The sequence below is a fragment of the Eurypyga helias genome, unplaced genomic scaffold, assembly GCF_000690775.1.
Source record: "Eurypyga helias isolate BGI_N326 unplaced genomic scaffold, ASM69077v1 scaffold8675, whole genome shotgun sequence".
Classification (NCBI taxonomy): domain Eukaryota; kingdom Metazoa; phylum Chordata; class Aves; order Eurypygiformes; family Eurypygidae; genus Eurypyga; species Eurypyga helias.
Window position 1 is genome coordinate 19,408 of NW_010249450.1, and position 25,652 is coordinate 45,059.

At 41.6% G+C, this 25,652-nt stretch overlaps 1 protein-coding gene across 1 annotated transcript in view; it reads left to right on the forward strand.

Annotated features, from left to right (window-relative positions):
• Window positions 1–4,226: 4,226 nt before the first annotated feature.
• LOC104509423 (pinopsin-like) overlaps window positions 4,227–25,652 on the forward strand; it is a gene marked incomplete at its 5' end in the record, with an annotated part of 25,427 nt that continues 4,001 nt past the window's right edge. Inside the window, one exon of the mRNA XM_010151357.1 lies at window positions 4,227–4,460. Coding sequence (XP_010149659.1) covers window positions 4,227–4,460 — 234 coding nt within the window. The remainder of the gene's footprint in view (window positions 4,461–25,652) is intronic.

A 25,652-nucleotide genomic window follows, 5' to 3' on the forward strand; every position in this document is an offset into this window, starting at 1 on the left:
TCGTTTTCATTTTAAATTGCTTACTGCTTTTTCACCTGCAAAACTGTAATCTTTCTGTAGCTAACATCAACTTGAGCTACATTTTCCTGGAGGCCAGCCAGTATCCATAAACAAAGAATTTTTAAAGATAACACCTTCTAAATGTAGGCTGAAAAGCTACAAAGGCAATGAAACCAAGAATGTGTAGATGAATATAGTACGTGGTTTCAAAACCAAAACTCTGGGGGCACTTCCTAAAGAGTAGTCTAACACTTCTTGAAATCCTCTGGCCTTTCTTGCTTTAACGTACCCCAGAATGTACCAGGGCGATACCACAACCACACCAGGACTGCAGCTTGCCTTCATCACTATCAAAACAGCCGTGTTTGGGCTGAAGTGGCTTGGAGAGACAGAAGGGGCATAGAAAAGAAGATCACATTGTTCTGCTGTTTCCCAAGATGTGGCACAAGGCAAGGGGAAGGTCAGTCACACAACAGCGTGGCAAGCGTGCTCAGAGGCATCAAGTGGTACGGATCTTCCCCCACCCCTTCAGTTGTGCAAGCACCGCTCCAGCACCTCACGTGTCCTGCAGTTTACTGGCAGCCAGAACACCAAGCAGAAGCAAGATTACTGACACTGAGGAAGCAGATGAGTTACTTGAGCATAAAACGTAGTTAACAGCTACAGCAACTCTGGACATCAAACTGAAATTGAGAGCATCATTAAATACATTTGGGATTCATTGCAAGGGATGCCTAGATTTGTCCTTTGGACTCATCTTACCATCCTTATCCCCTCTGGAAAGCTGGGACACCCAGGTCACCTGGTATTTAGAACCATTAAGGAAGGACATACTTTATGATCCTTCCTCACTTCTGGTCCATTGCTTGCATTTCTTATTGCAATTTCATACTTTTAATTTCCTCTCTGAAACAGTGGGAATGCAAATTTCCTTCTGAAAAAAACAAATGAACTTTCAAAAAAACCTGAAGTTCTAATTTGCTCGCTACCAGGATCTGGACTCTAAGTAAATTGTATTATAATGTGAGGCACATAAAAATTAAAACAATTTGCTACATTGATGTAAACATGGAAGTGAAAGATGCTGTGAGAATGGCAGATAACTCAGTTTGCTTTCCAGTAGGTTTGTCTCATGACAAATGAGGCTGTAAACTCAATTATAGAAGACTGCAGTGGAAGGTCACCCTTAATAGATACTGGGGATACATTAAGAATGTCCTGTTTCAGGAACAGCTCTGATCAGAGATTTCTCCTTTTCCAGAAGAGGAAGATGAGAGGAAAAAAAAGTACAAACAAATCCAAACCAGAACCTAAACTAGAGTGGATTCTCTGATGTCTAATTTGAGTTCATTTCACACTGTGTTTTTCTTCTTAATTGGAACATTAATAAGGATCCTGCTGCTCTAGTGACATGTGAAGAACTCAGTGTCAGACCTCTGGCCACATAATAAGTTTCAGAACCTTAATAAGATTTACAAAGAAGATACCGGGACCAACAGGCAGACAGACAGATTTACTAACATACTGACACAGGCACAGTGGCAACACAGGCTTCCTTTCCTAAGGAAACAAGCTGAAGGTATGAAAACAGAAGGATACCTACCAAAATCACACCCATAGTCACTTCACTTTTACACATCTTTCCTTCCCTTATTTATGATCTATATTTTATCTGTGCAGAGGGTAAACTCTTGCAAACTCTTCAAAACAGAGATACTGTCTATACACAGAGGGAAAATGTGCTGACTGATGCCTCTGCCTTTATTGAAGATCTTTAGCTGTGGATGCCATGGCTAGCTGGGGCTTTGCATTCCTCGGTTAATATTAAAGTTGTAACGTAGCTGCAGTTAACATTGGATCCTGGATTTTTCAGTCAAAGAAAATTCCCATTAGGCATGAAAAATTTAGTTCAAATAAGCAATACAGGATTGGACCATTATCTATTATTAATCCTTTTTTCAAGCTAAAGTAATTATGAGATAAACAAGCTCTGTTCTTGCAAAAAAAAAAGAAAGAATTATCCCCAGTGTTTTCAGAAAGGATGGATTTTATTTTGTAATAGCCTTTTTGCAGAAAATCATTGAAAGACTAGACAGGAAAAAATACTTTTTATTTTTTGGCAGACTAAGTTTGTGTGTGTTCTATTTACTTTCAACGGGAACGTTTCTACTGAAACTCCAGATAGAAACAACCTCTCTAGAAGGCTAGACTCATAACTAACTAAAACCAAAAAGTGTCACCATATTATTTTGCCTTCTATATGCACTTTCACAGTTACTATATATGGTTTTAACTCACAGTCAGATACACAAACACATATGTTATGCAAAAGCATCCACACCATGACGACGAGGTAGGTAAAGCTCTGACTATTTCCACTCCATTAGCATGTGCAAGTTGTGCGCCAGGCAGCAGGAGATGACATTGGACTCAGGTCATTAGTGGCTTCCACCTTTAACTGTGTTCTATTTATTTACAGAGTTGTGCACATCAGTGTTCTTCTGCATCAGCGTGAACTCATTCATTTCCAACTTTTTTTTTTTTTTTTTAAGTAAAGTCAGGATGCATTGTATTCCAGGGAGCAGCCTTTTTGCTTATTTATGTTTGTAGCTTTACAGAGACTTAGTTCCCTTGGGTGCAGTTTACTCTCAAGTACCACATTCAGGAGGCAAAAAGACCTTTAAGTGGGCATAAGCTACATTTGGCTGAGTACAAGACTCAATCTATATAGTTTGAACATTTGAATACTTCCTGAAACCCTGCTGGCACATATGGGTTTGCTAAACGCACACTGGGGGGAAGTTGGGGAATTAACCGTAACGTCAGGAGACCAATGTGCTGAGGCTCCATCTAGAGTGTGCGGAGAGAGGCTGGCTCCAAAATTAGCCTCCTTGCAGAGTTTGCTTTCTTTGTTGGCTGCACAGATGCTCTGGGACACTGGCCTTGTTATTCTGGAGTTCTCTTTCTGAATGCTTCCTAAGAACTTTTTAATAATCCTTCAAGTGTCCAAACCTGATCTATACCCCACCCAATCCTGTGCTGACCTCCATGGGCTTTGGATCAAACTTCATGGCCATCTCACTGCATGGGAAACTTGCTTTTAAATAATGCTTGTGCGTAGCACCGTATGTGCGTTCTGTGTGGGAATGAAGCTTTTTCCTCACAGGTGTCACCAGTGCGATCACCAGTACGAATGCACGGGAAAAGCGTTCTGTAGCTGGCTGCAGAAAAATGCCTTCACACCCAAGTTTAAAAATAAAAATTGCCTGTTATTTTAGTGTTTAATCTCCATCTTAGGGCTCTAGACTCCAAAAGGCCAAGATGCTTCAGTCCAGAACAGGTCAAAGGAGAGTACATTTTGAAGCACAGACTATAAATACTTCCACAGACTGTAACTACTGGTAAATTCCTGTTGAGATGAATTAACTTTGAAACTGATAGTTTAAATCTGAGGTTTCTGTTTACCCAGTTCTACTCCATTTCCCCCAAAAACACCAATACAATAGCTGAACTATGTCAGTATTTGGCACGCTTTTGTAAGAGCGCAAAAACCGTTTTGAATGATTATCAGGTATAAGGCCCTTTTATCAAAATGGTAAGCTGCCTTTAAGAATTATTAGAAAGGATGAACCCTACCACTTAAATCTTAATACAGTGTTGTTTGCAAGGCTACTCTAGTGTCCAACTCCAAGTGCGACCATCGCCAATACTACACCAGGCCAGATGAGGCTTTACCTAGCCAAGCCTTGAAAACATCCAAGGACTGAGAACAGTCCTAGCATTGCTCTGCTCTTTCCACACCCTGAACAGAAAATTATTCTGTCGATTCACCTATGCCTTGTCATGCTTCTCTGTCTCAAGCAAGTCCTGGGTACTGGAATAACCTCAGTGAAAACATTGTGCAATTATACAAAATTCCACAGCTGAAAAACAACTGGAGATGACCTACCAGCTGTTAAGGACCATGTGCTAACTTCATCCCCTTTCTGCTTTTGATCCAACCACCACTGGGACTGTGGTTTCTGCTGGCATGCAGCATGATGCTTGCAGGGCTTCCGTTAATGCCTGGTGGAGACAATGAAAGTCTTCCCACTGCCTTCGCTCACTTTTGGGTTTGCATTTTTTTTGTTTTGCTTCTGGATTATCATTGCTGATCCAAGACCAAGAGTCCCAGTTTGTTAAAGCAATCGGTTCACAGCTCAGCTTCCTTTTTCACCTTCCCCTAGGTTGGAAAAATCCACAAGAACGCTGCCCGCAAAAGAGAATACCACGTACTGTTCATGGTGATCACGACCGTTATCTGTTACCTCGTGTGTTGGATTCCCTATGGAGTTATAGCATTACTTGCAACGTTTGGTAAGCCAGGTACGGTGACTCCAGTTGCAAGCATCATACCTTCCATCCTAGCAAAAAGCAGCACTGTTTGCAATCCCATTATCTACATACTTATGAATAAGCAGGTAAGATGTATATTATTTTTAAACTGTATTTTCTTCAGGGTCTATCAGGCATTCTTGACTGCTGTGACTACAAGTCCTGTACATGTGCCTTTACGAGAAGGACATTCAAAGCTTGTCCAAATGATATTACTGGAGTCTTGGGGTGGAAGTGTTTGCAGTCAACAATATATTGCTCGATAGAAAGAACAGATAAACATTTGCTTCCTGAAATTGCTTGTGTTCTTCTGAGGGCACACTGGGTGTCAATTTGCATGCTGCGGAGTTAGTTGCCAGGGGTTTTGGCATCTATGTACAAGAAGAATACTTGAACGTTTATTGGGGGGAGGAGAAAGAGGAACAACAAGAGGAAGGGATTTCATAACCTTGAAAAGAATATAAATGAGGAGAGCATTTGCAAATACCATTTTCATGACAGATCCCCTTGATAACAAATGCTCATTGCAATTACAGTTTTTTGTGGGCTCTATATACTTTCTATTAAATTCCCAGTTCAGCTACATGCTAAAATAAACAATGAATTCTCTCTCACGAGGAAGGCCACTTCTAACACTTCCAAAATGCCTAGAACCTGTTCAGACCCCTTTTTTTCTGTAAATGGCATTTTCAGTACAGAAAAGTGAACTTCCTAATGTTTCTGTGTTGAAAACTCTGACTCTAAGGTTTGATAACGGCAGATCTGGAAGCTTTAAGAGGTTTTTTGCAGTAAGAATTGGCAAATATGCATAGTTTATGAAAACACCTTCTCTTTTAAGTATGTGATAGAGGTTATTCTCGATTTCCTTTCTTCATTATCTCCATTACACTATTACCAAAAAAAAAAAAAGCCCTCCCTTTATCATTTCTTGCCCACTGTATGCTGGAGCCTACCCTTAGTGTCTGGCAACAACAACATTATATTATCATGGAGCCTAGACAAGGGAAAGGTTGAATGTAACAGCCAAATATATTCCAATTTTGCCACAGCCTGAGATCATTCTTGGTCTGATACATCTTGCCTTAAGTTCTTAAACAAAGAATTAATCTACTCCTGGAGCTTGAGGGAAGATCTCAGGCAAGCTGTGAAACCTCCCTGAAATCAGAAGAAAAAAGTGCTGTTGCCTTCCCCAAGACCAGGACTTCATTTCCAAACTCTAGTTTGAGCTGACATTGAAAAAGATAGAGCGCTCCGTTTGAAAAGTGCTAATGCTAAAGCAAAATAGTTACTTTTTCTCCTTTCCCTTACCTCTTACAATTCTTATGGAAAATTCTCAACAGCAGCACCTTTTTTCTTTATTTTCTGAGCACTTTGACCAAGGTCCTTGACTTCCATGATGTCATCTGACTGTGCTGTGATCATGGGAACAGGCCACAACAGTTACCACAAGTACCTTGTGACATTGTCTTTACTCATGGAGCACATCCCAAATAGCAAGGGTCAGGGAAAAGACATGGGTCCTAAACCACATGAACTCAGTACAGAGCCTTAGGTGCCTCCATGTGTCTTGAGAACAGATTCACACGCACAGCTACCTGTGCTGACAACCTGGCATCCACAGATATACACACAGTCGGGGCTGGTTTTATATTCTCAGAGTGATCCAATCTGTTACAGAGAACTGTGTATTCTGCAGCATCAAAGGCTTATGAGGCAGTCATGCTGCTGTGGGTGCAGTGTGACAAAAAGCAAAGGCTCACTGTTGAGAAAAAGTCGATTAGCAAAAATAAAACCGTGGTGGTTGCACACTGCAGTAATGTAGCAAGCTGTCTAAAAACCCTCTTTCCTTGCAGGAGCTGCCTCTTTCAGCTACAGAGGAAATAATTCTGAATGCTTAACTTGTTTCTCAATATGGGGTTTACTTTTGATCTAGTTTATCATCTCTTATAAGGAATGATCAATGTGGGATCTGTCTACAAGGGGAAGATCTGTTAGGACAGCTTTGGGGCAAGGCAAGCTGTTTCTTAGCAGCAGGAACTGAACAGGCTGTGCAACAATTCAGGAGCACCACGGCAGGGAATGGGAAACAGTCTCTTAAATATCCTTCCTCAGTCTCCAGTCACATGCGTGGTCGATGTATTGTATTAGGTTTCTCTCTTTGAACACTAAGAATCTTTCATGTGTTTCCCACTGCCTACTGTTCCACAGCTACCACCATTTAACAAAGAAATGCAAGGGGGCAAAGTCAGATCGGTCTCGGAGGGTGGATCATTAGTTGCCACCTGGAAGTCGCTGTATGGCTTGGGTTTTTTTCATAGTAAGCTCCCTTATTGTTGGCAGAAATCAAGACAAAAGTCACTCCTGAAAAGGAGCTCAGTCAGATCTGGGATCCTCTCTTTCTGGATGTGAGATGCCACAGGAGGCAATTTACTCCTGCAACTTATAAAAACACTGAGAACATATGGCTAACTTCTTAGTTCTCTGTGCATCAGTTAACTTTTTTTTCTTGGGATTTGCCCTGAAGATTGAAAAACAGCACTGGTTGACTGCAGCTGAGGTGTTAGCTTCCAGCTATCATAAACCAATGTGAAACCATCACCTCCTGAATCAGTCTGAGAACTCATCCTGAAGACCACAGCTTTAAATTGACTCTCAGGCAGGCCCTGGAGTCACTTTCATGGTCCAGGAGCCCCAGAGAAAATGTTTTGTCTTTGCCATTGCCTTCTGCACTGATCAGAGGTGATAAATGTTGAGGAGAATGGTGAATTTCTTTCCAGCTGCAGGGACTGCCTCAGGTGGGATGGATGGCATGGGGCATGTTGCTCTCCCTCTTTGTCTGTCCTCCTCCAGGAGGAGAGAGGTGCACCCCTTAAGCTGGACTGTTACTGGGCTGATAACATCATTCTAGGCAGACATTAAGCTTCGTTGGCAAAGCTGTCAAGCACTAAACTGCCTGAGACCAAGCAGTGTTTGGGGGGAAGCTGGAGGAGATAGAGGAGGAGACTCCATTTTCCCTGTTCTCTCACTATGGGTAGCTCTTTTGCCCCTTGGCAACGTGGTCATGTGTGCCTGGGGCAGCCCTTCCCTAAGGGCATGCCCCCGAAAATGCAGCATACAGCCAAGTACAATGCCAGCTGGGCTGGCACTGCCACCCCAGTTGCCAGAGCAATCTGGGCAGGGTCAGCATGCTTAGGCTTTCAGCGCATCAGTCCTTTATAATTATGCAGTTAATGTAGTTATGCAGATTTTCTGTTTTATTTTCTCTTACCTCTTTCGGTGTCTTTTATTCCCATTACAGCTCCCTGTCAGGTTGGCATTATCTCTCTTTAAACTTACACCAATGCAGCCACCCCCAACAGATTTTTCATGACAGCTTCAACCACCATCCTTTCACCATGGCGGTGCTGACAGAAACCTGCTCTTTCATCTGTTGCATGCAAGCAGGTATTAAGCATTCACCCAGGAGATACGGAGCTTCCCTGTAGCCATAGGCTTGTTGTTGAGGGCATTTGGTTTCATAGAATGGTACAGAAACCTCAGCATGGAAGATCTTTCTGTCTGGTGTAACCCTACGTGAGGGCATAATGCACTGAGAACGAGGGATCATTAGCTGGATAACATAATGGTGTGGCAGCTTTTGAGGTTAACCTTACGTTACGTATCTGAAGTTAATTTCTAATTGCTAAAGAAGTCAAGATACGAATAATGAGTGCTTGAGAGGGTGTGGTTATGGATGACACAAGAGTGAGATTGACTGAATCTGCACTCGCTATTTCACTTAATTTCAGCTTAGAGAAAACAGGAATTTGCTGCATAGCTACTGACTGCCAAATTTAAGTCAAGTTAAACCTGTATCATTCAAAGATCTGCAGAACCAATTGCTTGGAAGTCACTGATCAGATTGTAAGTCACTGATCAGATTGTAAATCACAACCTTTGTTGCCTTGCTCCAGTGCAGCTCATGGACTTCTGACTAATTACTTCCACACAGTCATTCAGGTAGCACACCTAGGTCTCCCTGGACCTCTGAAACTCAGGCTAGCACATCTAATGCTGCTTTGCATATTAAAATTGAGGAAAAATGTCCACCCAATCCCTGTGATCAGCAGAGTGCTATGTCTGGTGTCAGAAAGTGCCTCTGAGCAAATGTAAGGAGGAGAGTGTGAGGAAAGGGATGTAGTAGATGTGAGTAAAAGTCCCTGATTAGCAGGTTGATTTGTACTCTGTCTTCTTGCATTAAAATCATTGCACTTTTAAAAATAGAAGCTGGCCCTGTCATTTTCCCCAAGGATTTGGAGAAGTGATGCTGAAAAAAATATACACACTTACTTGAAAATAATTGATACTGTGACCTTTCCAAAATTATCATGTGCTGAGGGGGAGGCTGGGTGAGGGAGAAATTAAATAGAAAGAATGAACAAAGTCAACTACAAAGACTCTTTTTTTCCCCTGATGGACAGTGAGATTCCAATAATAATAATGCACTTAAAGAGCATTCCTCAACGAGAGCTGGACCCAGCGTGCGCAACTGTGCTTCTCCTGAATGAGCACGTACTCAGGCACACAGCCCTGTTGTCGCTATGGGACTGCTCACACATTGACTTGTCTTCAGATTTATCTTCACTGGTCATGCACAGAAGGTAAAATAGCCGCCTGGGCCCAAACGGAGCGCCTTGATGGAGGGGCTGTGAAAAAGCAGGAGAATAGTGTTGGAGTCTGATGTGCGATCAGCAGGAGTTAGCTTGGCAGGGATGCAGAATTTCCCCAGCAGGTTTGAGCTCTGAGCAAAAGGCATTTCCATGCCGTTTTGGTACATTAGGATGCCTGATGGTGCACCACCTAAAGCACTGGTGCTGATTCGGGTTGCCCATCAGACACCTCCCAGGCACGCTGGGGGTCCCCGGGAAGCTGTACCACCACTACCTGCTTCTCACCTTATGGATCGCTGCCCAGGCCAGCCCCCTCTTCCAGGGCCTTTGTGGAGCTTCCCTGCTGCCAGAGGGGGGAACAAGGAGTCCTTCTTTCTTTAGTGATAGTGCCTTGTATATGCAGTTTTCTAGTAACCCTTTTCTGTCCTTGATCTTCCACTGAGCATGGAGAAATGCATACGCACTTTGGGAAACAGAGCTACATGTGATAGCGATAAAAAAAAAAAGTGCTCCAGGATTATATGCATAAGTTAACAGTGTTGGTTTTTTAGTGTTTTTTGGTTTTGGTTGGTTGGTTTTGGTTTTTTTTAAACTGCTCGTTTTCCCACTTTGATAACTAAGATATTTTAGCTGCATGAGGACACAAAATTACAGGTCAATATACAATGAAGGGACAGATGTGCCAAGCCTTATTTTATCGTTAAATTGGAACACACATATTAAATCCTGAAAAGAGACCCTGTTTATTTAGTTCATGACTTTGTAGAGGTTCGTGGGCTTATCATAAGATTTATTATTGGAAGTTGTTACAATTTTTCTTTGAAATTCATGTAGACGTTAACACTCATGCTCTGGTTTTTTCATCTCTTCACTGGTAGCTGGGCTGACTTTGAGTAAATAATAGTCACCATAAAGAAAGGATGCTGCAATACCTTCTCAGTCATCTGGAAATGGCGAGATTTTTTTGTCCAAATAGAATTGCACACCCGAGCTCATAAGTTGAAAATGGGGCAAGTCAAAATGATCTCTTAGTGCAGAATACTCTACACTAAGTGCAATACTACAGTACAGTTCAGAAATGTTTTGACTTTATTTCTTTCCCAACATGCAGTGTTATGACTTTTTAAAATTGAGGGGCAAAGAGAAGAAAGGTCTCAAGGGCACCTTTGCTGCTGTCATAAGGTATAACTGCATTTCACACAATGAGTTCAAAATTACTTTAGGAATTTCTCTCACAGCTCACGACAAAAAGATCAGTTCAGGTAAATAACCTGGGCATTTAACTAGGGTCCCAAGCAGCCCCAGCCAGCCTTCATGCTGCCCCAGGCTATATCCTCAGCACAACCTGTCTGAGTATGTTGACATGAGCTCAGCCTCAGCCTGCCTGCCACGAGGATGCTCTCTTGGGGGACGACTGGCTTCAACATCACAGAAGGGTTTAGGACTTTCTTCTTTAGACCCAGGGCACAAGTAGGAAGCAGCCAGCCTGACCACCTCTCATGCAAGAAAACTATGAAATAAAATTGGAAAATAACACACATTAATGAACACAAACACAGGACAAGGACATATATTTTAGACTATATAATACTTGCAATTTATGGCTGGGGAATGCAGTAATGGAAATGACATCCAGTTAAAAGATCTTCCTTTCTGTAAGACACAGAAAGTGAAGGGCAGCAATATCTATTTATGTTATATACGATTTTAAACAGCATGTAATATGTTGATGTCTCTTCCTTTCCATAGCGGTGGAGAAACATGGGGCTTCACAGCAGTGGGAAGAGACTTCCACATTAGACAAGGAAATGAATGGGTCAGAACACCTAGGGAAAAATGCAATGAGTAGGGTTTGTGGCAAAGACAATGGGATGCTTTTGTAGCCCATATTCACCCTGCAAAAGAAAACAGGCATTTCTGAAAGAAGGGGAAAAGAGGACACTTCAGAGAGAGTGAAGCTGAGGTCAAATTTGAAGTGCAAATAGTGCAGAAAGAGAGAAGAAGGATCCCTTAAGGGTCCAATACTATTTGATATCTTCATCAGAAACACTGGGGGATTGATGGCACCCTCAGATGACACCAAATTGAGTGGTGCCATTGAAGGGAAGGGATGCCATCCAGAGGGACCTTGACAGGCTTGAGGAGTGGGCCTGTGTGAATGTTACAAAATTCAACAAGGCCAAATGCAAGGTCCTGCACCTAAGTTGGGGCAACCCCTGGTATCAATCCAGGCTGGGGGGTGACAGGGTTGGCAGGAGGTTGAAGGGATTGAGAGCAGCCCTGAGGAGAAGGACGTGGGGGTACTGGTGGATGAAAAGCTGGACATGAGCCGGCAGTGTGCGCTGGCAGCCCAGAAAGCCAACCGTATCCTGGGCTGTATCAGGAGAAGTGTGGCCAGCAGGTCGAGGGAGGGGATTCTCCCCCTCTACTCTGCTCTCGTGAGACCCCATCTGGAGTGCTGCGTCCAGCTGTGGGGCCCCCAACGTAAGAAGGACATGGACCTGTTGGGGTGGGTCCAGAAAAGGGCCACAAAAATGGTCAGAGTGCTGGAAAACTTCTCTGCTGAAGAAAGGCTGACAGAGTTGGAGCTGTTCAGCCTGAAGAAGTCTCTGGGGAAACCTTATTGTGACCTTTCAATATATAAAGGGGGTTTATACGAAAGACAGATTGAGACTTTCTACCAGGGCCTGTAGTGGCAGGAAAAGGGGCAATTGTTTTAAACTGAAATAAGGTAGATTTATACTGGATGCTGGATGTTATGAAGAAATTTTTTACTAAGAGGGTGGTGAGACACTGGAACAGGTTGCCCAGATAAGTTGTGGATGCCCTATTATTGTTTAATTTGGCATTTGAATAGTTTAATGCCAGATTGAATGAGGCTTTAAGCAACCTGATTTACAGAAAGATTTCCCTGCCCATGGCAGTGGGATTAGACTAGGTGGTCTTTAAAGGTCCCTTCCAACCTAACGCATTCTATCATTCTATGATACAGAAAGTAATCTTGTCATATACGACATTTATTAGGTCTTTTCTTGTCTCTTGCCATATTCTGTAAATCCAGATGCCTCACATCTTTCTTCAGAGTTTTAAGTGGTCAGTGACATTTAGAATAAGCCCCTAGGCGTGATGCAGGTAAAGATTTTGATCTATTTGGACGAGTGAACTTTCAAAACAAAAATATAGCTGAATGTCAGTTTAAGAAGTCACATCCACCCTAATGCATTTTCATTGAGATTATCTTAGAAAAGAGGAAACAGCCTCAGCTGTTTCCTGACAACCTTGCAGGTGATGCTGGTCAATAGAAAGGGTCATAGTCACACCCTGGCAGAGGCATGGATATCAGAGTTAATTGCAGTGATTGAAAGACAGATTAACATTGCTGCCTGTTTAAAGGCTAGCAGGTAAATATCTGTAGGAGAAGATTTGACTTCTAAAATCATTGTCACTATCCAAAAAGCAATAAACCAAAACTGTTTAAGAATTCAAAGGATTTGTAGGCTTACACATGACAACGTTTCTCAGTACAGGGAAAACAGCTTCAGTCAAACAATTTGCCCTTGCCTATCATGATCAGCCTATAGTTGTGCCAGGAGCTTCAGGACATGATTTACAATCGGCAGGTTTTCATACACTTCCACTGTAACATTAAACCTGCAGGGTAGATTGAGAGGCAAATGAAAGTTTCCACTATTCAGAGCTTACTACAGAAGCAAGGAATGTGGTATGTTCCCAGCTAAAAAAAAAAAAGTGCTAAGATTCTTATGAGCAAGACGTCTTGGTACCCTGTTTGCTCTTGCTAGTATACATCAGCAGAAACTCAACCAAAGCAGTATTTCTTTGCTGTCTTCACATGTACATCTTTTCTCAAGGGAGAGTCTGGATGGTGAAGAGCTTAGTGCCAAGAGAAATGCATGGAAAAAAGGGATAAAGTATTAATAAACTGTGCTGTTTTTTGCTTGCCATTACATTAGTGTGATCTAGAAGTTGTGTTGTACTTGACATTTTGACTTCTTTTTCTGAACTGATTTCAAGGTTTGGTGTGGACTGTTGAGGTTCTACCAAGGTGTACAGGACCTACAGGTAGACTGAACTCTTCAAAATAGCATTGCTAAGCCACACGGAGAGGATGTTGTGGGATCTTCTGTTGCAGTGATCTCACCTGCAATTGCAGTTCAAGGATCAGATTGAATTTTAGTACATGTCTTGGTCTGGCTAAAGTCAAGCACTAATTTAGCCTCATAATTCCCCATTTTAATTCTAACTCTTCTGTTTTTCTATATTTTACAGATAGGACTCCAGCTATGTATTTGCTGCAACTTCCCATTTCAAAGCTAAATGCAGGCATAGGTCAGCTGAAAAAAACAGAATCTCTAATACAGTGCAACAGATTATATAAACAAATAAATTAATTGCTTTTTGAGGACAATCAAATTCAACAGATGGAAAAGATTAGAAAAAGTAAATGTAACCCTGGAGGTAATAGAACCTCTCATTTTTCTCCCCTGTTCAATAACTGAATAATCTCTAGTGATGTGGCAGTGTCATAATACTAAAATTTTATCCAGAGCAGGACATTTCTGTACATTTTGTGTCAGTTGACATTACATCTCAGAGTTTTACTGGGTCTACCAGGTATATTTTTACAGTCATATATCCAGCTAACAATTCAAGTAACAATCATTTCAGATTAGGTGGATAGAAAGGGGAAAAAAAAAAAAAAAGAGCGATTTCCTAGTCAGAGAATATTTTTCTGCATTTATGTAACCTCCTGTTGTGGTTTAATCCCAGGCAGCAACTAAGTACCACACAGATGCTCCCTCACCTCCTCGCACCTCTTCCAGCACTGCATCAATACTCGCAGCACAAATCCAGAACATAGCATCATACTAGCTACTGTGAACAAACTTAACTCTGTCCTAATTAAAAATCAGCACATCTCCTGTAAACAAATATCGTTAATTGGTTTAATCCTCAGTATCCTTATAAAGCAGATAATTATCATCATCCTAGTTTTACATCAGGAGAAATTTGAGGGCCAAAGGTTGGTTTACTGCTCAAAACCTCATGAACTCATATGGCAAGTCTAATCCAATTCTGTAGAACTTTATGATTTAATCATGATGTTCTTCTTCCTTCAGGGCAAAAAAAAAGCTGCTGTACTTAAGGAAATACAACATAAAACTATACTGAGCCTGTAATTCATTAGAATAAATACCTTCTCATTATAAACTTCATTCTTTAATGCAGTTCAGAAATGTAATAGTGTCCAAATTAAAAGAAGTTTAAGGTTCCTTGTCTTTTGAAGTAGAAGCTGTTGCAGAGCTTTGTTCATCTGACATTTAGTATAGTAGCTGCTTTCAAACTAAATTTATTTGTAGCCCGTTTATAAACCTTTATTCCTGATTCACTCAAAGAGCCCTTCTTCTTTGGTAGTTGTCTTCCCTTCATACTGGGACATTGCAGACAAATCACCTTCTGTCTCCATACTGCTAGGTTGAACTAGTTTAGTTCTTTTCGTTTCCTCCAGTGACCTAGGCCCTTCACCTTTCCTGAGCTCTTTTCCCTGGTATCTAGTGGCAGGACATGTGGAAGTTGGTCAAAACTGTGCCGGGGTGGTTCAGACTGGACGTTAGGAAGCATTTCTTTGCCCAGAGGGTGGTCAGACACTGGAGCAGGGTTCCTAGAGGTGTGGTCGATGCCCCAAGGCTGTCAGTGTTCAAGAGGCATTTGGACAATGCCCTTAACAAGGTGTTGACTTCTGGTCAGCCCTGAAGTGGGCAGGCAGTTGGACTGGATGATGGTTTTAGGTCCCTTCCAGCTGGAACTATCCTATCCTATCCTATCGATATAAAATTTAGACACAATTACAAACATCTGTAGTAGTATTGTTCGCTATACATAATCTATGCTCAGAAGTATTCAGTGCTCTCGATACTGTACAAATGCCTGTGACCAAGAATGCATCCAGTTGCTCTCACCAGTGGGTAGTCATAGAAAAAGCAGTCCTGCAAAGCTCCTATCATTCATTAGTTGCATTCCCTTGCTTTGTAGGCAATGGGCCACTGTTGTGTCATGGGCATGCAGCGGCAAAAGCAACACTGTTGAATGACATTGGCTTCATAGTGCTTTCTTCTATTTTTAATTTGTACCAGCTCTTTTAACTTTCGGAAATTGTGGAAAATTCAAACAAAACCCAACCCTTCAAATTATAATGCTTTCGGTAATGATGCTTGGGACTGTGTATTTCATCTGGGAAACTACTTCTTAGGTGTTCACTGGACGTTGATAGAGGACCAACACTTCAATGTATGAGGAGTTATTTCTTGTTTCTGTCTTGTTTTCAGTGCTTAACTCTCTTGATTATTATCTTCAGAATCTGAACTAAAAGCAAGAACATCAGCTGTACAGTGACTTCTAAAATCCCTTTATTCTATGTAAATTAGGACCAGATTTTCAGAAATGGGTATTTAGAAATATGTAGGTGTCCATTATACAGGATACAACTATTGTATACAAATATGTAGGTGTCCATTATACAGGATACAACTATTGTATACTGAGTACTTTTTGGATGACCCTGTTTCAGATGTAATATTTTATCACCTTAGGGGAAATACTCAAAACCTTACAACTCGTCCAGGGCTTTATAAAACTTTTGTGTATGCTGGCTTTAGGCCAAAAGGAATACACTACAAGTAGGATTCAAAGGTTAACCAAAACCATGTATAACTTGTCTTCCTTTCGCCTTTCCTGCCTTCTCTCTCAGTGATGACCAGTGTCAAAATCAAGGGATTTCTAAACGAGTTATAAAACAAAAAGCAGGCAATTTTGTAACTTGTTGGGCAAGTTCCCATTAAAGTGTTTTCTCAGTGCAAAATGTGGTTTCTGCAAAATTAGAAGCTGTTAATTTTGCCAGTTTTGATTCCTGTAAAATGTATCTTCAATGAAAAACACTGTCCTTCACCCAGGCAGATCAAGGTCCCTTACGAGCCTGCATCCTCCACACACCAGTGCGGGAACAGTGGCAGCTCAGCTAGGGGAGGACATGCAGTGAAATGTAGCCAGCCCAGAGATCTAGTTTGCAGGGGAACAGGCAGAATGAAGCTGAACTACAATTCCCTGAGGGCATCTACCTGTAACTGGGTATTTCAACAGTCCAAGTTTTTGTCTGGAATTTTTTGATAATTCATTTCGGTTTTGTCCAAGATAAGAAAGAAATAGCAGAAGAATTAAAAGTCCCATCACAACAGAAATTCTGATTTCTCAACCCAATTGGTTGTGTTGTTACATTCCTTACACATAAAACCAAACAACTGCTACCAAAATACAGTGACAAATCAAACCACTGTCAGTAATTTCTAATTCTGTCTTGGGTAAAATCAATACATATTTGGCTGCAAACCCGGATAAAGGTAAAAAACTGGAAAGACTTGGTTCCCATCCCTCATACCCACCTGTTTTTTATTTTGTTGTGCAGCTCTCATTGTCTGAAAAACATTGTGAGCTCTGTAACAAGAGCACTCATCTAGCAGTGGGATGTGTATCTGGTAATTAGCAGGTTCTTCCAGCATTCCCATATCGTAGCACCCGCAGTATGTCATTAATAGCAACTGATGGAAAGATCATTTTGGAAAACAGAAGCTATAGCAACAGGGTAGGTGGTATGGGAAACTGTGGAAAGGGAGGGTTTGTAAAAGCCTCTGGTTTAGCCAGAGGCAGATTGAAAGATAGTGGCGAGGAAGACTTGGTAGATAAAATGCCTGCAAGCTGCTGAAGTTTTTGTGTGTGTGTGTGAGTGTTAGCAGAATGTAAGACAGCAACCGACCCTCAAGCAAAAAAGACCCTGAGTAATTCACAAGGGAATATAGCCAAGGGGATCATCCTACAAAAATAACTTAATGAAAATGAGGCTTTGGATTCCCTTGTTCAGTGTTCTTGGTCTCAGACTAAGTGAAACTCTTGTAAGGAACATCTGGAAGAACGGTTTTCTCCAAACGTGTTACACACATAGCCAAGGATACACAATATAAACCACAGCAAAAAAAGAACACAGTAAGATGACATTTCTACAAGTATTCATTAATATACTTCAGTCATACTAGAATTGGGGCAGGAATATATCAGCATAAACCCATCACAGTCAGCTGGAATCTTTCTTTTAATCCTTGTGGGCAGATCCACAGAATCCATGGGTGAAGAACTGAAAATACAAGAAGAAACTGGGTAGGCAGAACAGCATATTGACTATGACTAAATAAACACATACCATTTTTGGGTGTCAAAATACTTCTTGTTATTATGCTTTGAACTTTCAGCAAAATGGGAATTATTTCAAAATGATCTGGAGTCATTTATCCTATATTACAGTACTAACAGACCCTTCATTTCTCCTCATGAAGCAAAATGTTACTGTAGGGACTGGTAAATTTGCTGCTGCCTCTGTCAGTCAGGATCCATCAATCACATAGCAAAGCCCTAAACAATTCTGACTTAATGAAATGAGAATAGGAAATAGAGGAAGGATCCATTTTTTTCCTATTTGCTGAATTTCTTTGCTTGTTTTGGTTCCTTACAATGCTTTAGGAAATTCTTAAGTTTCTTTTAGGTAGGAGGAATTAATTTCACATATGCTACCTTGTTTGTAAACTGTATGGGTTTTAGTATCTTTAAGACAAAGGAAGAGCACGTGCAAGATAAATATGACAATTGGGGTTTTTTCCTGCAGTGATAAACCCCTCTGAAGGCAACAGTGCTGTCTTGAGCCAATGCGCATTGAAGACGTAGTGGTGTTGTTAACATTGTGCTTTCATGTGCAACAACCAACTTGGAAGTTCAGCAGCCATGCTGGTTACATTGAAATATGGGTAAAGAAAAGTTTCACTGTTTCATCTAACAAAATAACTATCCACAGTTTATAATCCCTGCAACTGTGATCTCTCACTTTGTGTGAGAGAACATATTTCATGAGGACGTATCTAAAAAAGAGTACTTTTAAATGATCAAGGATTATCTAAACCATATGCCATATTCATGAAAATAAGGTAATGTTTCTCAGACATCAGTATATGCTCTTTTGTTTCTGCCTTCCCTGCTCTCGTACCATGGGACAACTCTGTTAGTATTATTTTGGTATCAGCTTATTGATTTGTTTTCTTCTCATATGTACTGTTCTTGGGATGCTGCAGATGCTCATTAAAATGCCTAATGGCCTGATAGCTACGTTCAGCCCCATGCATTTATAAAGTCTAAATGAGGTCCATCAGATAGCTTATAATTTCATTTGTATAGAAGAAAACAAGCGCTGAAAGTAACTGAAAAACAACCCACCACCTCCAGAGAGGAAGATTGCTAGGGAAGAAAAATAACATTGTTTGATCCAGTAGGAAGCTCCAGCAAATCCTCCAGTCCTCTTTTCTGAAATAGCAGGCTCAGAAACAGGCCCAGACCAGAACTTTCTCCACCTTTCCTTCATGCTCATCTGCTCATACATCTGTCCTCCTTGTGCTCGGAGTATAGCAACTTATATCAACCTCCTTGCTCACATGCCTCATGGACAGCAAGGCTGGGCCTGGGTGTAGACCCTAGGCCCTTTTAGCTTGTACCAGCGACACGTCTCCTATTTCTTGCCTTAACTTGCCAAAAATTCTTCCAACTCTCCCTGTCTTAATCCAAAGTATAGATACTTTTGCCACCTAGTCTACAAAACATCAGACAACTCACAAGTCGTGAACTCCAGCTTCCTGAGGCATGTGGATGTTACACTCCCTTGAACTGCTATAAGAATGATTATACTTAAAAAACAGAAAAAAAAGGTCTTCCAGTTTTATAGAAAACAATCCAGAAACCCCTGAACCTCTTCCTTCCCCCCCTCCCCAAGGACCTCACCTGCATAGGAGACATACCTATTGCACACGGTAGCAACAGTGAAGGACGTAGCACATCACATTCACCCACACTCCAGGACTGAGGGTGGAAAAACCCCAGTGTTAGGAGGTGGGCCAGCAAAATATTTTAATCAGGAAGCACAGTTGCAGTCAGAAGAGTGTCTGGAAGCGAGGCAATTAACAGCAACTGGCAGAGCCTGGAGTCAGCACTGGTAGCAATTTTCCCCTCTGGCTGCTTTCATAAAATCAAGGCAGCTGTGATGTCTACTGCCTGCCCTCCTGAACCCCTTGGGGTTTCTGGAGTCCTCTCACAAGCGTGTAAGGACTTGTTGCTACCCTAATTATCTCTTATCTGTCAGCATCCTGTAACCAAGAGGGTATTCGATTCGTGTTTGTCCATGTGCAGAAACAGGTCACACACGGAAATGGGGTTTCTTAATTCAGCTACCATACAGATGACTATAAACACACGGAGGAGGTTGGTTGGAGTGTGGCAACCTAACGCCATTAGTCTTTTCTCATCTTATTCTCTGGGATTCATGTGTTTACAAAGAAGCTGAGCCTCAGCGGGAGTCCATTACTGTTCTTAACTCTACTTCAGTTCTTCATTTTAAGATCACATCCCTGTGATCACACTGCACTAAACCTGACACCACACCACATAAACCTCACAGCAGCAAGAGGAGCACCAACAGATGAGTTTGGTTCCTCTCCAAATGTGCAGAAAAAAATAAGAAAACAAACAGCCAAAACCAATTAAGTGACTATTAGGAAAAAGCAGCAGTTCTGTCTTTTCCATCTGGTATGGTACATCTTTCTAGCTGTTTATTTCTCCTTCCTTGCTGTGCTTTGTCATTCCTTGTCTCTCCCCCTTCCTTCCCCTAGACCCCTTTCTTTACTTTTATAAGAATCCATCAATCACATCAGCAACGGCTCCCCTTGCGATTTGTCACAACCTACTTCTGCTGCCAGTTTTCTGGTGGTTACTCTGCCTCCAGTGAAAAACCCCCACTTTATTATTGCATTACAGTCAGTTCCCTGTCATTTTAATATATTCAGTTAGCATTTCCATCAAACTTAATAAGCATTTACTTGATTATTAGCATATTTTTAGGAAAAAGAAATAACAGGTCATGCACTTCTAAATTGCCTTAGGTATCAATGCATGAAGGTCAGGGGTCAGGTTGTACTCAACTTCCACAAGAGTGCAGAAATCTAAATATTAAAAATAAGGAAAGATACATGTATGGAGTGGAATTTGGTAGGTTTGGGGGTGCGGCAGGTAAAATCCATGCTATTCTGATGAAGCTTTCACATTATCCACTTGTCACCCTGGAAGGATCAAGATGCTAGGAGATCTAGAACAGAAGTCCAACCAAACCATAAATATTAGTGGACTGACCGTACTGATCAATAAAGTAGTCCACAGTGAGTCACTACCTAATCATTGCTGCAGGTGCAGTTTCCTGCAGAAGAAGGTGGCAGGTATGATTATAGCAAAAGACTGGCTCCTCCCTTGCTTGTCTAGCTGTTCTTATCATAGAAAATCACAGAATAGTTTAGGTTGGAAGGCCATCTAGTCCAACCCCCCTGCCATGGGCAGGGACCTCCTCAACTCTTATCAGGTTGCGCAGAGCCTTGTCCAGCCTGGCCTTGAATGTTTCCCGGGATCTACCACCTCCCTGGGCAACCTGTTCCACTGCTTCACCACCCCCATCGTAAAAAAATTCTTCTTTCTATCTAGTCTAAATCTGCCCTCTTTCAGTTTAAAGTCATTACCCCTTGTTCTATCGCTACAGGCCCTATTAAAAAGTTTGTCCTCATCTTTCTTACAAGCCCTCTCTGAGTATTGAAAGGCCACAATAAAGTCTCCCTGGAGCCTTCTCTTCTCTAGGCTGCCCCTCAGAGCTGCTCAGGTGAAACACAGCTGACTTCTATGATGTGGTTTACTAGGAGGAAAATTAACTCTATCTCAGCCAAAACCATGAATAAAAATATGAAAGATACCTTCTTCAAAGGCATGTTATTCCAAAAAGGGCAGTCCAATCTGGGGAGTAAACCTGAAAATGAGTTGCCTCCAAGGTTCCCTGAGATACTATCAGAAAGGAAATGTCACACCTCCTGTAGTTGTCACTGTTAAAAAACAGGGAGTACAGCACACAAAAACTTCAGCAGCTCTTCTGGGCATTTCATCTACCGAGCCTTCCTCAGCACTATCTTTTATTCTGCCTCTGGCTACAACACAAGCATGGGTTTCAGCCTCCTGCTGAGATACGGGTTTGTACCCAGCGAGACAAGAACGTCCTCTGTCACGTCAGACGAAGTTGGCTGAGCGTGTTATCAGATGGGATACAGTGATCACAGTAAACGCAAAGTTGATGGATTTGAAAAGCATCAATTAGTTGTTTTGTTCCTGCATCCCAGCATTCAGTTTATCCCCTAGCGTAGCTCACTGTTTTCTCAGAGGTGTTACTTACCTATTGCGAGACACAGTAATTAGCCCCTCAACACTGCCTGCCAGGAGGTGGTGTAACACACAGGATGAGCTGCACCATTACCGTCTGCCAGGAGTTTACCTGACGGCAATCCAACTTCTATCGTTCCGCTAATGCGTAACTAGCTTTACGGTCAGCCTGGGCTCACGGTGACTCCCTGGGATGAAAGAAGTGACTGTCATGTCCATCAACCCAACTCCAGTCACTGCGTAGTTCAGTGACTACCAAAAGCAGCAGAATGGCTCGCATTTAATGGATGTAAGCAGATTTGTAGTGGCTAAATTATACGGTATTTCATCACAGACTGAATGGTGAGTTATGTTTTCTCTTTGGTAAGTTGTTACTCATTTTAATTTAAAATTGATAGAAAAGTTGTTTCATATCCTTTAAAACATGATGCTGGATCCCTCGAATGGGTGGCAGAGCCATTTAGCTGCAGTTTAGCAGCATTTCGAGTGCAGCATCAAGTCATCAGAGCGCAACCTCCTTAGAGGGCTTGACTGCGCCAAGAAATTCACTGCCAAACATAGAGCAGGACGGTACATTCTCCCAGAGGAATCCCAGAGCACCTGCTCGGGTAGACGTGTTCATTTTAGAATAAAACTGGCTTCACAGTATTTGTCTCTTTTCTGTTAGTTTCATGTGAGAGCTACTTGTCAGCCTGTCTGCCTGTTTCCATTTGGGACTTCATTGCGATTGTGGGCAGCACTGACAGGCACCTGCCCTGTTTTGTTCCATCTGCAGTTCAGCGACATTCATTCAAGGCAACATGAAAAGACCAGCACCCCGAAACAAATGAAAACAAATGTTTTATTTACAGGAAAAAATCTGTACACTGTGCATACATAAAAATATACAAAATCATAATAGAAAATATAAAAGTGTTAAAATGTATACAAACACTGCTTAAAAATGTGACTCCTGTAAAATTGTAAGTTTTGTTATTAGAGTGCACATTCATTTAAAAAAACCATCATACAAAATAATTCTCAAAGCTATTAAAAAAGTACACAGTCTATATTTGAATAGTTCAATGACTACATATCATAGGAGTGATGAGATGACATGAAGAAATGTAAGGCTTTTACACACAACTCTGATTTCAAGAACAAAATCTGAATCTGATCACTAAGCCAGAGAGAAGAAATTTGCAGTGTCAAAATTTATTCAGTGATACAGGTATGCCATGACATGGGCTACGTTAAATTCCGCACAGTTAAATCAGGTATCCTCCTTGTGTGTGAGAGGATGGCTCCCGGGACAGATTTGGATGCTTTCTAATGACAGTCTTCTGAATTACCTACTTCAAAACCCAATTTCATTTATTCAATACACATCAACTTTAGAGAGCATGAAGGGAAAAACAGTAGCCATTTATTTTTGCAGTCAATGCATTTAATATTCCTTTCATGGTACATCTACGTCACTGTCCAAATAGCATTTTCCTTCCTTAAAAACTGCTGAAGAAAATGCAAATGAAAAAGAAAAACCCCACTATGGATTGGATTGGTCTACGTGTGTTTTGAACCCGTTTAACCCAATCCGCCTCTAAAATGATTGTGTGCGGTCTGTGCAACCACTGAGTGTAGACTCTTGTCTTCATTTAAGAAAGAAACTGTCTCGGTTTTGCTGACTTTGGCAAGAGATCTACAGCAACAAGTTCAGAAGTTTCACCACAGAAAGTGCCCTGACCAAAGACATGCAATGATTTACCCACATCTGTACAGAGTGAATATAGATTAGAGTGTGTAAATCATGCCCCTCTCTCTCCGAAGGTAAATATTTCTTAGATCATTGTCATGGACTTTACCAGAGTTTCAACAGCATAAAACTGCACAGCAAGGTAAAAAAAAAAAAAGAGGTTTCCTAGTTTAATCCAAGTAAAGATTGGCTGAGCTGTGAGTTTATGCTAAGTTAAGCTTAGAACTATAAAAGAATGCAACAATTAGTATTTTTTTCTTAGCAAAAAAACCCCAGATTTTGTCTCAAAATGAGGCAAAAGCTTGCTTTTTTTTCCTTTTCTTTTCTTGAATAAATAGAAGAATAGCTTGATTTAACCATCCAAAGGCTGAATGCATAAAATGCTAGAGCACCGCAAGTCAGAAAAGCTACAGAATTCACAGTGGAAAAAAGAGCATCATGAAATTCAGCATGAACTCAGCATGTTTTCTTAAGCTGCTGCTGCTGTGTTCCTGGTTCGTTTCAACCAAGCGCCAGCTGTTGTCCACAGCACCAGGGCACAAGACATGAGGCTGGACAGCTTTTGAAGGCAACTTCCTCCTGCTTGTCAGTCAAACTCCACACATTTAACACCTGCGTCACCGCAACAAGCGTGAAGGGAGCTCAGGGGTCCAGGCATTTGCTTGGCCGATGATGGAGGAGAGCAGCGTTCGTGCAAACCCCTCTTGTCTTACAGTGCTGTTCCACTCTGTTAGGGTGCAACAGCCACACAGGAGAGCTACAAGGCCATGCCTTTGTCTTTTTCCCCCAAAAGAACCACGATCTGGATAGGAAAATGAATTTCCATGCACACTGTTTGTGTTTAATATACGTATCTAAAAGCAGCACTCATGGCTGTTATTATTAGCATTAAAAGATAGACAGCTCAGTGTTACTACACACTGCTTTAATTTCATGGGGAGATCTCCCCGCCCTCCTGAGGGATGGGGAAATGCCCATAAATGCAAAAATACTTGCTGGGCTCCTAGAAAAGCCAGTAACGCCAATGCCAGGGAGTGTAAGCAGGGGTGAGGTGAGCACCTCTGCAGGTCCTTTATGTTCCTCCTTTATTTGTGCTCCTTCCCCTCTTGGCGGCAAGTGGGGCTGAGCCCTCGGTCAGCACATCAGACACACTTGCACGTGTGCCGGAACCCAAAGGAGGACAAGGCAAAGGAGAGGAGTAAAATCTCTCTAAGCAGCCGCAAGGTATTTGCGCAGGCAGACCAGGAAAATGTCACAGCGGAAGCCAGTGCTGGGAATGCTTATTTTTTCAAGAGGGGCATCACAAGTTGTCCCTCCTCCTCTGCAAGGAAGCCAGCATCTGCAGCAGAGCTCTGCGGCATCTTCTGAGGCGACGGGGCTACAGCACCCGCGTTTGCGCTTGGGGAAGGAACATCCTACATCCTGCCTTGTACATCAGGATACGGCAAAGGAAAATTTTCTGCTGGGATGGCTTGAATGCACACCGTCCAGTAAATTAAAAATACACAGTTCATTTTATAACACCTCAGACCTGGTTCTGGGCTGTTATTTAAATGATGTATTAAGAAGTATGTACGCTTAGCAGTTGTTACATGAAACTTTATAATTTGCCTTGTTCTGTACAACAGCTGTGTTGATTATTCTGACAAATTCCTGATGGAACAATACAACATAATCCTGCTGCGGGTAGCCGAGTAATGCAGTTAGTATTTTTCTTTGTGAAAATCAAGGTTAAAGGTTAGTGGTTGCAGGGCAGTAAGTGCGTTATGCCTTCTTTTCTTTTCAGAACTTGAGAATTTCCTGCTTCTGGAAAAGATGCGTATTCACTAGTCTGAGAAAGCTAATCATCTCCCTTCCTCTAGAAACGTGTGGTAGCTAACCCAGCGTACAGGAGAGAAACATGTTTGATGCACTGTTCGCACTTCGTATGTTTCGCAAACAGGGTACCAAACATGGAAAAATAGATCAGTTCTCTGTAGGTTATCTGTTCTCCACATGATTAAATACCGGTGTTACTGACTTCAAAAGTTGCCACCATACGTAACATTAAAAAGAAATCAATATGCAATATATCCAGAGTCTAAGGCTAATACGAGTAAAACCTATTCCTTTTGACATGTACCAAAATGTCTTATGGACATAACTAACCACACCACACAGAAGTACAGTTTTTAGATCATCTGGACATACTTTCTGTCAATGAGACGGGTCTTAAGAGGATCATAAAGCCAAGATTATGGGAATACATGGAAAAAGAAGGCCCTCCTATGTAAGACACATATTCTTCACTTTTGAGGAAGGAAAAACATCAGACCCAAAGGGCAGAGTAAGGGAAAAAGGATTTTGTGATTATACTTAGATTACTATTGAAGAGAAAAGAGTCATTAATGAACTCTTTTGCCTTTCTGTTGCTTAAGACAAAACACAAAAAATACTTTCCACCACAACCATTCAGCTGTTCTTTCCAGTGCCTCTCTGAGCTGTCTGCCTTTTTACTGAATGGACACGAGTAGGATATAGCTGTGCTTTTGTGTACGTACGTTCCTGCT